This window comes from Rhea pennata, chromosome 4, assembly GCF_028389875.1.
Source record: "Rhea pennata isolate bPtePen1 chromosome 4, bPtePen1.pri, whole genome shotgun sequence".
Lineage (NCBI taxonomy): Eukaryota > Metazoa > Chordata > Aves > Rheiformes > Rheidae > Rhea > Rhea pennata.
Window position 1 is genome coordinate 81,574,932 of NC_084666.1, and position 16,378 is coordinate 81,591,309.

The window sequence follows — 16,378 nt, forward strand, 5'->3', positions numbered from 1 at the left end:
ATAGAACAAAATAATTCCCCCTCCAGTAACAACTACCTTTTGCTGTAATGCAGCACTCGAGTCATTTTCTTTACATTTGAAGAGATAATACATACAGTGCAGCCAAAAATTCAGCTCTTTTGACGCTGGTCGGTTGGTTTTGTGCCTAATTAAAATTAACTAGGCATTTCAGCTCATAATTATATAAACACCTACTATACTATACTCCCAGACAATTTGGTTTTAATCAGAAAAATGCTCAAGAAGTATGAATGATGGGCAAAAAAATCCCTGGAGGGGCAAGACTATTTCCAAACTCAGTATTTTCCATATACTGAATATTTCCATCAATGTTTTTCTTGCCATGTAATCACCTCCCAGTAGAACAATTAAGAAGAGCTTTTTATTATTTTTTTATTTTAATCTCTGGACTTAGCTTGCTTTCTGCTCTACCATGAGGGTAAAAGCAAGCTTGCCTTATTCACCTGAGTCCCAGCTGGGAAATCTCCCAAAAGACTGGCAGGATTTAGTGATACGCTTTCTTTCCATAACAGTTTAAAGTGAGAATTGAGTTGACCGGAGGAGGAGAGGTGTGTAGGCAAGCTCTAGAGGGAGCTGCAAAGTAGTCCTTCTTAGGTTTCTCCTTTGAAAAAATTAAAAAAAAAAAAAAAAAAGAGAGAGAGAAAGAGAGAGAATGTTGGCTGCTTTGAAGTCAAAACCCAAACTTCAAAACAAGGTTCTCTGCAGTGGCATGCTTCCATTTCCTAGAAACAAGGGAACAGAAGTTAATGGCTGAGCTTCAGCGCTGTACCACCTGGAGAAGCCACACTCATTGAATTTGTTAGTAAAAACACAGTTATTGTTACTGCAGCATCATTATGTGTTCCACACAAAAGTCAAGCCTCTGGGATAGCTGCTGCTGCAGACACAGAGAAACTCAATGGTTGTCAAGTATGACGCCGCCATCACTTTTGGTGGTCACCAAAGCCTGCACAGATATTGCCTTCTGCTGCCCTCTGACTGCAGGTTGTCATCTCTGGCTGCCTGCTCCTGCCCAGCTCCAGAAGAGAATGAATTGCCTCTGAGCATCTTTCCAGGAGCTGATCGACAGTGGGGCAATCATCACTCTGGAAAAGTTCCTCCAAATGCCTGCACTGATTGCACTGCTCTCGGAAGAAGATGAGTAACTCTGCTTTGCTTCCTGTCATTAAGCAAGAAAACCACTGCAGAACTGATTCGGTGGGTAAACTTTCCATCTACATAAACTTGGCTATCATTGTCAATTAGTTTTAATTAAATCCTGAGCAAAAAGCTGTGAACATGAGTTTTCGCTGAGACCTTTGTTTCCTGTAAGAAATTGTCATTTCTCTTGGCAGTAGCTGGGCTGCATTACAACACAAGGAGCGAACAATCAGCAAAAATAAATATTGTTTGTAAATGCACAGAGATATGTTCAACAAAGTTGGTTAAAGGAAAAACAATCAAATAAAAATGTCATTATTCAAGAGAATAAAAGCACTCGAACATAGTATAACTGTCATACAAAAAATAATCCAAATATTTCTTCTAGAAGCAATCCTTTTCTAAAGGGCAGAAAACCACAGCCCAACAATCCCCTCTCCAGCTCATAGTTTTGAAATTCGTCCCGCGGAAGGCGGCAAAGGCATCACTGAAGTTAAGGTTTTACTTGATTTTTTTTTCTCCATTATTTTGTCCAGCTCTGTAATATCTGTAATCTTGCCCATACCTCATAGCTGGCTAAAACTGGCTATGCTCCTTTTGATGTCTCAAAGCAGCAGCATGCACTGATTCTTGGAAAGGAGAACCTCACAACCTTCCGAACTCATTACCTGCTCTTTCAATTTGGCTCTAATTCAATGCACTTCTTTTTTGTATGCAAATATTTAATTAATTTGTGAATCGGCTCTGAAAAGCAGCTGCAAAAACACCAGGCTCTGCAAATCGTTACATTAACGGCCCCACAGTCACTCGTGGGATCTCACTGCTACAACTGTATTTAGGTCTCACTAGATTTATGTACCAACAGCTCCTCCCTTCCAATAGCATGGGATCTAGAGCTTTAACGGGGATGAAAATGAGTATTTCTCGTTCTCATTGAAACACACAGAGAACAGATCTCAAGAGGAACAAAGAAATGCCAAAGATGCCTGTTTTGAGGAGCAGACTCAACCAGACAGACTTGAAATTGGGCATTTGTCGGCCAGCGAAAACGCTCAGCAATGTTTCTCAAGGCCCTAATCAGACAGCATGGGCAAAACCGCAACAAAGCCAATAACTCCCCCTCCTCTAGTTGCACCAGATCACTGCTCAGGTAACCAGCACAGGAACTCACGGAGAACGTGCTTGAATCTTTCTTTTTAAGAAGTACAGCAACTTATTCTTGTGAATAATGAACCTTAACATTGCTCCTTTATAAGCATGCCCCCCAAAACAGTCACAATTTACCTCTGGTTATCAACATGGTGGTTGCTGATAAATGAGCCGTGTTGCCGTAAGAAGTGTAAAATACAAGTCGTTTGGGTTCTTCAAAGTAAATACTACCTAGCTGCCTACATTAATTGAAAGACTGAGCGCATTATATAAATAGATTAGACCATGTCATATTTACAACCTTAAGTGTCCCAAGCGAGAGAAACTACTCAGCTGTTACTGTCAGTGCCTTCTTCAAAAGGAACCCTGCTGACAAGATGATGAATTCAGAGCATCGTTGCCAATTAATGATTTGTAGGCAGAAGGGATTTCAATAGTTCCCATATGTTTCTGAGGGTGACTGGGATTCACATCATCTCTAATAAAGAGAGCGTAGTCTGCCTCGTGCAGATGTGACACCAGAGCTTGGAAAAATGTCATCTTTGCAGGATAAATTTTAATAAACAAAGCCAGGCTCTTCGGGGTTGGAAATGCACCCATTTCCCGAAGCACGGTCAAGAATAGCATGCTGAAGCATAAGTGAAAGCTAAGCAGGAAACCACTGGCAAGATGGGCCTAACCGATCTACAGACCAAAGGTGGGAAGTCTTTCAGGTGTTCGTCATAGCTACACTGCTGAGTGCTGACACCGTCATTACACCAGGTGGGAACAGGAGGTGCATTCCCTGAATATCTCCTATCGACCGAGCATCTCCGAGAGCCAACCTGCAGCAAATATTTAGCACAGTGACCTCAGTTGAACATGGGACATCCAAAAGGGGCCCTAAAACCTGCTCTGCCATAGGTGCTTATATGCCAGAATCCCATTGATTTGGTGATGGAATTCAGGGCTTTTAACAACCCTGGGGTAATTAAAGTAATAACACTCTGCCTAGGGTGCAGGCAGCAAGCAAAGTACAAAAGTAGTTTCTACTACACCTTATCACAGGAGCACATGGTTGCATCACTACAAGACCACCTTTACAAACCCAGGCTATGTCCACATTCCTAACCAACACAGCTGGGATCAGGCGCTCTCCTTCCAAATGACTTTAAAAGGAAATGGAAACTAAAATCCCAAATAACCTAGGTTATCCGAGAGCGTACTCCAGATTGTCATCTCAGCACAGCCAGAGATGCTGCTCCTCTGCCGACCCAGTCCAGCTCTTCAAAATAGATTCAGATTTCTAGTTCAACCTTGTAGCTCTTTTCTCTGAAACCTTTGCGATTGCTACAGACCAAAGCCCAGAGATACTGCATCCTGCGCAAGCAGCGTACAAGGGCAGGATTTGAAAGGTAAGTAACAGATGTACCCACTTGCTCCAAAAATTCTCACGGGTGACTGAAGCCAGTGTCTAGACATGCCACCCAAGCACAACATACTATTTTGAGACACAATAATTATTTAGCTAAACAGAGGCAGATCTTTGCCAGTATGTCCAATTATTGCAGGCAAGGGAGGTAGACAAAGATGCCCTCAGTTTGGGCTGTCATCTTTGTTCCCCTTGTCAGAGTATCAAATACCAAGTCAGACTCCCCTTAACCTCCATGTGGAAGAGGGATCTTTATTGGCAGAAGGATAGTAAAACTAGGATAGATTTTGCAGCATATCTGCTACAGATCTACCTACACAAAAGGAGAACACTCTAGTCAAAAAACACACACTGCATGATACCAGGAAATGTTTCTCTGAAAATAAATATACCTACACCTCTCTCCTAGTAAACTCTTGCAGAAACTTGAACTTTAAAATCTTTAGGGGAATGGTGTGTAACTGAGGACTAAAGGATCAACGCCACAGTTTACTTTGGTATGTGCTGACCTATTCTATGCACCAACACTATGAATGACAACTACAAGCACCTGGAGCAAGGTGAAGGAAAAAAAATGCAACACTGCCTTCAGTTCAAAGCAGAACCACTCTGCTTCCTGTCATGGGCCACAGGTTCTTTCTTACAAAGTGTCTGCAAGTACAAGGCAATAAGATGAGAATTATAACCAATAGATAATTATTTTCTCAAAAAAACCTGCATTGAAATCTTTTCTCTTTTATGCCTATATAGGTTTTCTTCTAAGCTATCCATTATATAAAAGAAGTGTGTATTTTAAACACAACTACACAATACAGCAAGTTATATTCCAAGAGGGCATAACCTCATTTTATATTGTACTTACTTACAAAGTATTCTTGTTAGGTCTTATGCTTCAGATACCTAAATTTCTTGCCAAGATCCAACGATTCAGGAGATCTATTCTGACCAGCAATCCCAGAAATCTCTGCTGGCTAGTTGTGTGTAAACTTCAGCACATATGGAAGCATTTACACAAGTGGGGCTTTAGATTTAACTCTAAACAGCTGAGTAACTTTGCATTAAAATATTTACCAGAAGGGAAAATAAAATCAATTCACACCATATCAAAATCTTTTTTTCTCGTAAACGTGGAGAAATACATGTTGTTTTACATTTAAAAGCAAAATGCATCTTGCATATGGAAAATTCTTTCAAACACTCCCAGCAATAGTTCCAAAAAAAGAAATCAAGTTTCTGAAATTCATGGGAAAATCCCAACACTGAGTCAAGCTGCAAATAACAGACGAGACTGCAATCCTCTCAAGGACACCACTCCACAGGTAATAGCCGTGTGCCAGATTCTCAATCTCCATACGCCTGAAGCACCGGCAGGTCCCGTTACATCCAGCCAAGGCCTCTTCACGCTGCCACAATCATTCGAAGGGACCTCAGCGGAAGTGAGAATCCAGTCTACCGGTCTCACCTTCACTTAGCGCAAAATACGGATATAACGGGAAGCAACGGGAGGGATGCAAAAGAACCAAGACAAGACCACAAGCCACCCCAACGGCATCAGCACTGCTCCCTCACAAATCCTTACCTTGGCAGGTGTTGTTCTTCTCCTCATACCCTGCCTTGCACAAGCACTTCCCGATAGGCACCAGCCACTCCCCCTCGGCGCTGCAGTGCATCTTCGGAGCCTCGTCGGTGACCGAGTGGTTGACGCAGACGCCCGACACTTCTAGCAGCTGTGAGGAATCCGCTCCCGTGATGGTGTCGGGAAAGCGGGCCAAGTTGCGGACCACTGACGGGCATTTCTTATAGTACACACGCACTGAAACCAGGGCAATACAGGCACCCACATCCTGGAAAGCAAGGTAAAATCCCTTTCTGGTGAGGGGCCCGACATCTCTCACCTCTGTGTTTAGCTTCATAACTCTATCTCCAAGGTCCAACTCAGTGAAGCTCTCATCAGCAGCAATAGTGTCTATCTTGATGTACTGATTTTCTTTGATGTTCCTCCCATCTTCATCATCTGATTCAAAGTAGTACATGTTAAAAGTCTCTTTGCAAGTTCCAAGCCCTCCTGGAAGACTATTACAGTCCCTCAGGGTAAATTTGAGCTCTATGAAGATCCGCGATGCCCCTTCATTAGATATCCAGCTGGTCAGAAGCCAGTTGTTCTGATTCTGTTCCATTACTTTGCATACCTGGTATGTGTGTATTGGAGCATAGTTTTCATCCACCTCACCAATTTCTTCCCACTGTGTAAAAAGAGAAAGTATTACTTAAAAAAAAAAAAATTAAAACTCCACTGAAATCTTAGCTTTCCCATGGAAGGGCACTTTGGGATTTGGAGGTTAAGGTGAATGTTAGGGGACAGGGGTAAGTGTTTTAAACAAGTTTTTCCATATTAGAGGCATGATATAGTCCTGATAAAGTCAGATGAAAAAACATATTTATAAATAAATAAGGTTGCTAGTCTTAACCTTCTGTTTCAGACATTCCAGAAGTGGGAAGTGGGGTCTGTCCACTATGGCTTTAACTGACAAAACAAAGGCAAATGGGGGCATGAGTTGGCCTTTTCCAACACATCCACATAGGAGAACGAAGCTATTTACAACCCATCTGTCCTTGCTCCCCCCTCCCCAGCTCCTCTCCACATCCCCGTATTATTGCTGCCCAGCGCAACGGAAGACAACCGCATCTCTCCAGGCTACCCCCCCATCTTGAATGGCCTGACGGAAAATCAGCAGAGTGGTATATGAAACAAATGGGCCTTTGCTCCCTGAGAGACCTGGTTAGAGGAGTTTCTGCTCATGCAGATAGCAGAATATTTCCAATAGAAGGAGTTACAGGGAACTGCAAATCTTGAGCTGTTTATGAGCGTGCTACTTGGGTTTCTAAGCAGAACTCCAGCTGTAACTTCTCCCAGCTGTTTATGGGAATTGTAGCAATTGCTTTCTTCATTTTTATTTTGGCCACCTTCTGAAGCGTATCGCTTGGAAGAAATGCTGTTTCTCAGTGCAGGGCGTAAGAGTAAGCAGCACTGCAACAGCGCCTAAGATAGCAATATACAACATCAATGTTTCCTCTCTGCATTGGAGAACTCCAGTGTTAGGTTAATAGATTAGATTAACCTGCCATATGCCAAGAACTCGGGAGAATCAATGATTATTTCAGTTTTGTTCCTCTCTATTTTTGGCCTGCTCGTCAGTAAGGGCTTAATTCCCAAGATCTCTTCCATCCTCCCAGTGCCTCTACTCAACTTTGCTGCTCGCTCCTAATTAGTACTGGGAATGCAGCATAAAGCAAGAACACAAAGTTGCTCAGGTACAAGGTAATAGACACAATTCGAGTTGAATATTTTGTAACATTAAAAACCAAGTTGTTTTTTGTGAATACAGCCTGAGATATAGCCAAGAGCTTTCTCAACTCAGATATCACTACTGCAGAGCTGACAGGAGAACACCCTCAGAGTCAACATCATGATGGATTTTTTTCATGAAAATGCTTTACTTCAATTTTAAATGACAAAGGAACAAGTGGCATGAGAACATAACATGATGAGTCATGCATGCCAGCACCAGAAAAGCCTCTCCTCTCCTCCACTTGGGCCTCTTTCCTCACTTGGCAGGTGAAAGTCAAGACTTAAGCAATTTCTGCAAAAGATCTATCTGCTGCGATGCACAGAGTTCACATGTACTACTCATCTTCTGAGTGAGGAATCCAACCTGAAGAAGTTTTCCTCATGCTAATTTGTATTTTCATCTAACAAAACCCTTCAGATTTCCCTGGGCTTAAACAGGCCTTGACCCTACCACAACAAACACACACGTCACATCAGCCGTCTTGGTAGTCTCACAAACTTAGAGATATGCCCACGACTAAACCTAGAAAGGTCTTTGTAGGATTCCTGCCTAACTTTTGGGAGAGGCAATTCATTTGAAACAGCTCTGCCAACAAAGACGTCGTAAATCCAAAGTCTTATTTTTATTACCCTGGCAAGACTCCATATGATGAAGAGGGTATCCCTCCACTGTAGCCTCCTCAGTTAGGGGTGCAGGTGAGCACTTCCCAGTACAGCCCTGGAAAGACTCAGATGACCTGAGTGACTTTCAAGTTTTGCTCTTTCTGAGTGAAGATCAGAGGACTGCGCGAAAAAGCAGGTCAACCACAGTTATGAGGAAGCATTAAGCTCCAGTAGAAGGCGGTGAAAAGCATATGAAGACCGGAAAATCCTCAGACTGAACAGTTTTAGGGAATGAGGATGTGTATGGATAGCAACAAAATATGCAGTGTAACCCTATATGATGTTTAGGGAGCAGCTAATACGCATTTTCAGAGAATTGATGTTTGCAATGACTATGGTGTTGCAATAGTATCATTAACGACCTAACTCAAAAGCATACTAAAAATCCACAGAAAATCACTCTTTTTCAATACTTGCAAGATCAATTTTCAAAATCATCATGCCCTCCAGAGTTACAAAATTAAGCTCATTTCCATTGCAAATTCCAGAAATCGTGTTGGTGGGGAAAAAGCAGAAAAAAAAGCTCATTTGTTCAAAAACTAAACCTAGTGTTTCTAAACATTTTGTTCGTGTACTGAGAGCACTTTTAACACTACGAGGAATAAGATCCAAGCAGAAATACATTAGCTGTTCTAGAGTCTAATCTCAGTTACAACAAAGCACGCCATTCAACACCTCCAACTATGAGATGTGCTGCATTTCCAGCTCTGCACCTCAGATCACGGTAAGTCCTGCCATCACCACCTGCTGTCAAACTGAAGGCAATCATCAGAGAGCAAGAGGAAAGGGAGGTGCTAATGAGTTAAGGCTGCTTATCTGCGTATAACCCCCAAGGGAGAGTCGGCCAGATTTTTATCAGAGCAGCAGCTATTGTGTAAAATCTCTGCTCTGTCATTTAATCCCACCTTCTTCTTTCCTATCTGCATGTAGAAGTGCACCATTTCTTTCTCTTCTGATTAGTTCAGCCAGGTCTACCTCACCCTGGAGACTGCAGTCAGCCTGCCACCGTTCTGCTTCTATATCCCTGCGCTAGGCAGCAATGACGGGGGAAGAGCCCCTGCACCTCCTGCGCGGTCCCGATGTCCTGATTATTTCAGACCTCAGACAGGCATTCCATACAGCAAAGGAATATAAGCAAGCTGCAAACTCCAGAGGATGAAATACTGCGCTGTAATGGTTAATGAAAAAGAAAACTCAATGCATTAATATGACAAAATCTAGCCGGAAAATATTTGCATGAAAAATATTAAGTACTGCTGAAAAATTGTATAATATTTTAATTCCTCTCTACAGTATGTATTTTTGAGATATAAATCAACCCCGTCTGCAGGATTAAGACAAAAATACAACATTAATTTAGTGCTAAATGTTTTCTCTAGGTCTTTAATAGCCATAAGAAGGAAAACACAAATGCATTTCAATGTCCTGATGTTAAATCATTTATAGAAGACCTATTTCTGAATCAGAAATTTCCAGTACACTTCTCCTAGCGCGTTAACAGAAGCTAAGCCTCACTCTGCTCTGTCAACAGCGTGCATGCAATTCATGCAAGCTGTCTGCCTACGGAAAGCTGTTTGCCTTTGCCAAAGATACCACACACCTAACTAAGAAAATATGGGCTTAAAGAAAAGAAAAAAAAAACATTCAATGGAGTGGACTTGGGTTAAATGGACAATTTTAAAACACATTCACCAGCTGTCTGTTGCTCAGAGGCCTGTTTCTAGTCTCCAGGATTCCAGGACTGTAATTTGCTACCGCAGCACAGCAAAAACCTGCCGCCCCCAAAACAAACCACGACAACTGGAACGGACATTTCAAAGCAGTTTTATTGCAAGAATTGTCAGTATGGTTCTCCCCTTGAAATGACCACTAACAGTGTTGTGGACATTTCAAGCAGCTCCCTAATTCCATGTCCAGTCCCGCTAAGTGAGAAATCAGGTGTCTAACAAAATCCTAGGTGTCTTAGGGGAAAGGCCTAAGAGTATTAAGCAAAAGGGTTCCCAGGACTTAGCCGAAACCTTTCCAGCAGGACCCCTGCCTCCCCCTAACTCATTTTCAAGCTGCCTCTGTTCCCACGGGCTGTTTAACCGGCTGCCTTGCCTGCAGAGCTGCCTCCTCTCCCACACATCATCTCCCATTTCATTCTCCACCCCACCACGTGGGGCTACCTGACATTGCACGACAAGTCAGGTATCTGCCGCCATAAAGAGGCAAAATTGTAAATGCCATATGTATTTTCACATTTCCTTCGGAGGGAAAAAATAATCACCTTGTTTCCTTATCATCCTCTCCATGTCTTCCTTCCCGTCAGGCCTTCTCCACCACGTATATATGGCTCTCTGCCTCCATATGCCAGTTTGACTAGTGGCTCTGGCCTGTTCACTCATGTTTGCCCACCAGCGCCACACATTGAATATAGCTTTACTTTTCCTGTTTTTTTTTCTTTATCGGCTTCTTCATATATTCAGCAAAGAGCTAGAGCTCCAGGTACTTCTCACAGTGAAAAATTCACTGCTGAAGATCTGAAAACACATCAAAACAACGTTTTCAGCTCTCAAGGAAGGTGCGTCCCAGCCTGTGGGCTCCTCTTCCAGAACGAATGGCACTCAACCCAACTCATAAACCTCGGCTTGCAGCGCTCTACCTCGCTGTCCCAGTGGACGAGCCTGCTTGGAGGCATGGGGCGAGCCCGGTACATGGACTCAGGCAGCCATGACACACCACCTTCTCCCTAGATGGAGCAGGAAGAGCACCGCAGACCCCAGGAAGACGGCATGTTTCACAGCCTGCTGTACAGACACAGCAAAACAACCATGAGGTCCATAAGTCCCCATACCACATCACTAGTGCTGCTCCCTGCAGGAGCAGCCATGCGAAACCAGGACCCTTGCTGCAAAGGCGAGCCTGGCCCAATCGCACATCACTGGTTTGTAACACGGGCAAGCACCGCAAGATACCCCGTACGTTTTGCCCACTGCCAGAGAAGGATTAATTTTACCCTGAGATATGGCTGTTGAACCCATGACCACACTAGTGCGGAGTGCAGCGCATCATGGGGCCTATACAATTTCATGTCAGGTTGTCGTGGAAAACTCATTGCCCTTCCAGAAGGGCAGGACCAACCCAGCACCCTGCTTCGTGCTGATCACACAGCACATCCTGCTTTTCATTCCAGTAAAATACCTGGGCAGCTCTTTGACTTCCACTTACACGGCTCCCGTCATGACTTGGCTATCAATCCTGCAGCCCAATTCCCGACACTGACGTTTCCTCCTGCGACCAGGCTCGAGAGGATTTGCAGAGGGTTGCAAGATCAAGAAGATTTTCGCTTCTTTTGCACAAGAGTGCAAAACAAGAACTCAACATTCACCTTATTCGTACCCCTCCCTAAAGTGATACAAGAACAAAACAGCTCTTTTGAACATCAGCATTGGCAAGAGGGTGCATATCACCCATATAATCTACTGATTGTGGCAGAGTCTCACCATCATCCAGTTGAGCATGGCACAAATGAAACATTTCGAAACCAAACTGTGATTTTGCCTCCTGTGCACAGCAAAGAGGCAGACACGAGCCGCTTATGAGTTCCTGCAGGACACTGTCCAACAAACGCCTCGAGAGGAAAAAAAATCAGAAATTCATTCAGAAACCTCCAGTGTCCCTGAAAAAACACGGCTTTGGAGATGAGATGTAACCACTACAAGAGGAAGGGATGGATGTGGCAGACCCTGTCCCACTCACAGCAAGTGTCAGAGATCTGAACACCAGTAGGCAATGCGTGCAGCTCTTGGGCAAAATAAAAAGGCAATAACCAGCTGCAACACTGCAAGTTTGTAAGTCTGCTCTCCTGATGGAGGAGCGGTGTCAAGAGCAGAGCAGAGCAGTTCCAGCCTTACAGGACAAATGGTGCCAGTATCTATTGCCAGATACAACTAAAACCGGCCTTGCCCAACTTGCCTGTACCACTGCCATGTCACTGGCCAGGGTCTCAGTTTAAGCACAGTTATTAGATAATAATTTTCAAGCATTTTAAGCATAGTATTCAAGACAATTCAACTACAGAAGCCTGAAATTCAAATTCTGCTTCCAAGTGCCACCCTAAGCAAGGGTTTTGGCCAACACACAGATCTGCAACACCCTTCATCCAGTCCTGCACCCCTTAGATAGTGGAAAGAAACCAAATACAGCTGGATGACTTTTTTCAGTACATAAATTCTAAACAAGGAAAAAAAGAGGGGCGAGATCAAAATAATTCATGAACTCAGATTAAGGTATGAAAGGATGGGAGGGGACAATATTACTGAAGAAGCAAATGGTCATTTTGACAACTGCCCAAACCAAGTATTTGGTATCTTCTCTTCCTGAATATAAATGAGAAAAGTAAGAGGAGGAAAAGAAAAGACATGAATATGACAACCAAGGCATTTCTTTCAACTCCAAACAAATTTTTCTGACCTCAGCTACCAAACCAAAAGAAGTTATTATTTGTACAGATGAACTTCTCTTTCACAACAAAAACATCCGCCTTTACGATGCAAAAGGTGCAGAGATTCCTACAGAGCATCTGCTTGTTCTTTGATTTTGAGAAGGGCACACTTTAAGGGCAGGAAACAGAGTAAAAGAAAATTGCCGCCAGTTCAAGGCAAAAAGTATTTGGCCCAGTGTTTGTTAAAACCTTTACATGCCCGGGGCAATTGGAACTGCCTGGGAGCTCACAACTTCCATACATGCCACAGTACCCCCACCCAAGGTGAAGCCTCATTTGGATAGCAATTTTATAACTAAGGCACTTATACAGGAATACATACATATTTTTTCTTGCTGACAACAGGTACTAGTCAAGTAAAGAACAAAATGAAGAACAGAGAATAGAAAGGATTTGATTTAACTCTCTATTTGGACAAACATCTGGTCTAATAACATTAATTTAAAAAGCAAAGTTTCCAAGGAAGGTATAGAATATTTTCTAGTGGTTTGACACATGCCCTCAATCTGTGAAATTAGAAAAATACATCAAAACAAGTAAGAATACCACTCTGGGCTACGTTTATCATGTTTTTCTACTAAATTGCAGTCTTTTGCTGCTTCTTACAAAGTCACTCTGCTCTTGCCACTAAGCTCAACAGTGTGGTTAACTCATCTCACGAGTATCTTGGGACGTGGTCTAAATCACATGAAGTGAAAGCTTCCTCACTAATTTCAGTAGATTTTCAGCCAGGAGATGAGGATTATTTTTCATCAACTCAGAACTTAGGCAGAAGAAAAACTGTAAATTGCAAAAAGGAGGAAAGGTATGAACGGCAAGTCTAATCATCTTTCCTGAAATGTGCTGCGTTTGACTCACAAACTATTTTCACATCCAACGCTCAGCATCGTAACAGCCTCTCAAAGGTCTAGCAAAATAACAGATGGAACGTACGCTTAAAAATACACAAAAAAGGAAGGGCAAAAGCTCGGCTCGGATTCTGCCATGTGCTCGGACAAGAGGACCGATGCTGGAGGCAAAAGCCTGACGTGTGGTCCTGCTGCCCCTCGAGGAAGGGCAGCTGGCAACTCCGAGGAAAGCACCGGCTGCTGCCAGCTCACCAGGACCTCGCTTCTCCCTTAGTCCCACTCGGTGCAACTGCCACCGCTGCTGCTACCTGTGATAACCAGCGAATCCTCAAAGATTCCCTGCTATCCTGCCTGTGACATGTTTAAAAGGAAAAAAAACTTTGCCTAGCAGAGAGCAGACCTAAATAAACGGACAGTCCCTCCCTCTGTGACTCGGACGGTAAATTTGTCACTACAGCAGCTCTAAGGGAATGGCCAGGCATGTGCTTTGGGAAGACTATTTCCAACGGGTTGTTAACCCACGTTAAAGGCTACTCAAGATTTATCAGGGCTCAGTTTCACTACATGCCAAGGTTTTTGTACTACACACATCATAACATAGGGCAGGCCAAGAATTAGCAAAAAGGGGGGGACTGATTAACATGGCATCCCCATTATAAACCAGAACTACCCAATAAACAAGTCGAGTGAGTGTTAAGCACCACCTTTCTCCATCCCAACTCCATTGCTACCAATCTCAGATACTCAGAACAATACAGGAGTATAAGATCAGCTTTAAAAACCCTGCAATTTTAAAAAATTAGAAGCATCTGGGTGGATATTTTTGTTTCTTCTGGTATTTTATATTTCATCTTGGTTTTAAGATCTCAAGTTCTACCTGAGTCAAGCTTTCAAGGTCTGGTGCACAACTGGGACTGCTAGAAATCCACCTCCCTCCCAAATGACCACAAACTGAGATTCTCACGGAGGTAAATTGCTTGGAGACCTCAGGAAGAAACCCAGATGGGAAAGACCCATGCTAAACCTCTGAGCCCTGGCACCACCGCTCCCCTCCGGAAGCGCTAGATGTGAAGATATAACAGATGCTGCTTAAAGAACTTGAAGAATTTTAAAATCATCAGCTCCTACTGTTCAAACAACTGAATTTGCCATTTGAATGATTCCTCCCACCACATACATCCTCTTTTATAAGCATAATATATATGTAAAGCTTGCTGCCCCATCTCTTTCTTCTGTTTGTGTAGTAGGCACGGCAGCATACTTTTTAGTAAAACTTCTCTGGTGCAATATAATGCAGAAGTTTTGATCAGTTCCAGATTGCTCTACACTACTCACAAGAGGAGAAGCACTGCAGACACCTGTGAAGTCGAGATACCATCTCGAAACACCAGCAGTAATTTGCTGAAGTGAGTCCCACCCCAAGCAAGCTGGTAAGAAAGAAGAGCTATTAAAGCCTTAAAACTTGCAAAATGTGCTCACAGTGAAATATAGCATCCACTTAGAGAAGTGCACAATTAAAATACACTCAGCTGTAAAAAATTAAGTAACTTCAGGAAAAAGTCACCTAGACTTCTTAGTGCAACACTCCAAGATGCAATGGGGAAAGAAAAGCATACGGAGAAGTTTTGCTCTGACTTTGACAGTTTGAATGATCAGTGGAAGACATTGGGAGCGAAATCCAACCGGAATGAGAAGCCAGTTGGAGGTGAGAGCAATCAAAACAAAAAAAGGAGCGTCAGGCCCTTTGCAGCGTGCTTCATCAGAAGCTGCTCTGAGCTGTTCCCAGAGCAAAGTGAGCGTTTTGCTCCCACTGCCTGCTTCCTGCCTTCCCCCTTCCCTCTAAGGTTGGAAAGTCTAGGAGTTAAGCGTACAGCACACGACGGACGCAACTGAGGCTAAGGCAACGGAGATGAGCATGAAAGAGGCAATGGAAAAAAACAGTGCCGTTAAATCATTTTTCATTGCTTAATGTAACAGTCATTGCAGAACAATTTAACAAATGCCGTAACAAACAGCATTGATACCGTACAGCTTAACGCTGGAAGACTGACAGAAACAGGTTCCCAGAAGGACTCAGCATAGGACAACATACGTTTCAGGTTTATAACTAAACGCTTGGATTTTTGCAATTTTCAAGGAGAGTGTTAATGTTATTCATCACCTGAAGAGATATCAAGAGGTTCACAGATTAATTTTGAAAAGCAGTGAGCAAGAAAGGACATTTTCCTTGTTCATCTGTGTCCTAATGTTTCAATACATGAGAACTTACTTTGGATTTCTGACTGCCTACTGCAATTGGGATAAGACTAACTATCAAAGCATGTACCGGGGAAACTGTTAGTGGGGGAAGAGAAGGAACAATAAATACTTCTTTCATAAAAACTGAACATCATCATTAATCTTTATCATTGTCAGCAGCGACCTACAATTCCCTAAAAGGGGGAAAATGCATTTAGGAGTTTCCAGTAATAAAGAAAAATTACTTGACCAAACAGTGCATTTAATGAAAACTGGTTAAACTACCTTTTCTAATGTTTCAGGCAAAGTGACACAATTAGCCACGTGCTGCTCTGGCAAAACCCAACCTCTTGGGCATAAACCAAATTGTACTGGATTATACAAAACCCATACAATGTAGCAGACCCTCCTGCAAACGCTTTATTTTACCCTTGCTACCTGGTCTCTAATCTGCCCAAAGCTTTTCCTACAGATATTACCATATTCATGGCTTCGGCCCTGACAACTGCACCCATAAATCAATCCCAAATCTTGCATTAATCATCTTTCAGTAATCAGTGGCTACTCAGCACAAATTTACATCTCATTTCTGTTGGCCAAACAGCCACATTAGAGCTCTGAAGCCTATTCAGGCTCAAATGGTTATTTTCCCCTTATAAACGCTGAAGTCCTCTTGGTGCTGTCGCCGTGAGCGGCATTAACAACGCCGCACAGTGCTGGGGGCCACCCGACGTCAGCCTTGCGCGCTGCGACAAGCTGCGGCCCCCACCTCGAACAGGTTTTGCGCTTCTGATGTACCAAGACAGAAACACGAAAGCTGCTGTGCTTTCACATGCAGAGGCCAGACTCTCTTTCGGGAACCGGCACGCACAGCAAGCACAGACACCAGGCAATTTATTGCACCTCCTCCTAACAGCTCTGTTTGCCACCTCTTTATTACATGACGTTGTCAGTAAGAAAACCAAAAGCCCATTTGGTGAAGAGCCCGTTGCCCCGGGAAGCAGCTCAACGAGGCACGCAGGCTTTGCCAAGTGCTGAGCACCTTAGAGCTGTCATCAAAAACTAAGAAAACT

At 43.2% G+C, this 16,378-nt stretch overlaps 1 protein-coding gene across 7 annotated transcripts in view; it reads right to left on the reverse strand.

Moving 5' to 3' along the window:
- EPHA5 (EPH receptor A5) overlaps positions 1-16,378 on the reverse strand; it is a 165,982-nt gene that overhangs the window by 118,951 nt on the left and 30,653 nt on the right. For all 7 annotated transcript variants that reach the window (XM_062574426.1, XM_062574423.1, XM_062574425.1 and 4 more), the window contains exon 3: positions 5,301-5,964. In XM_062574426.1, the coding sequence (XP_062430410.1) occupies positions 5,301-5,964 (664 nt within the window). The remainder of the gene's footprint in view (positions 1-5,300; positions 5,965-16,378) is intronic.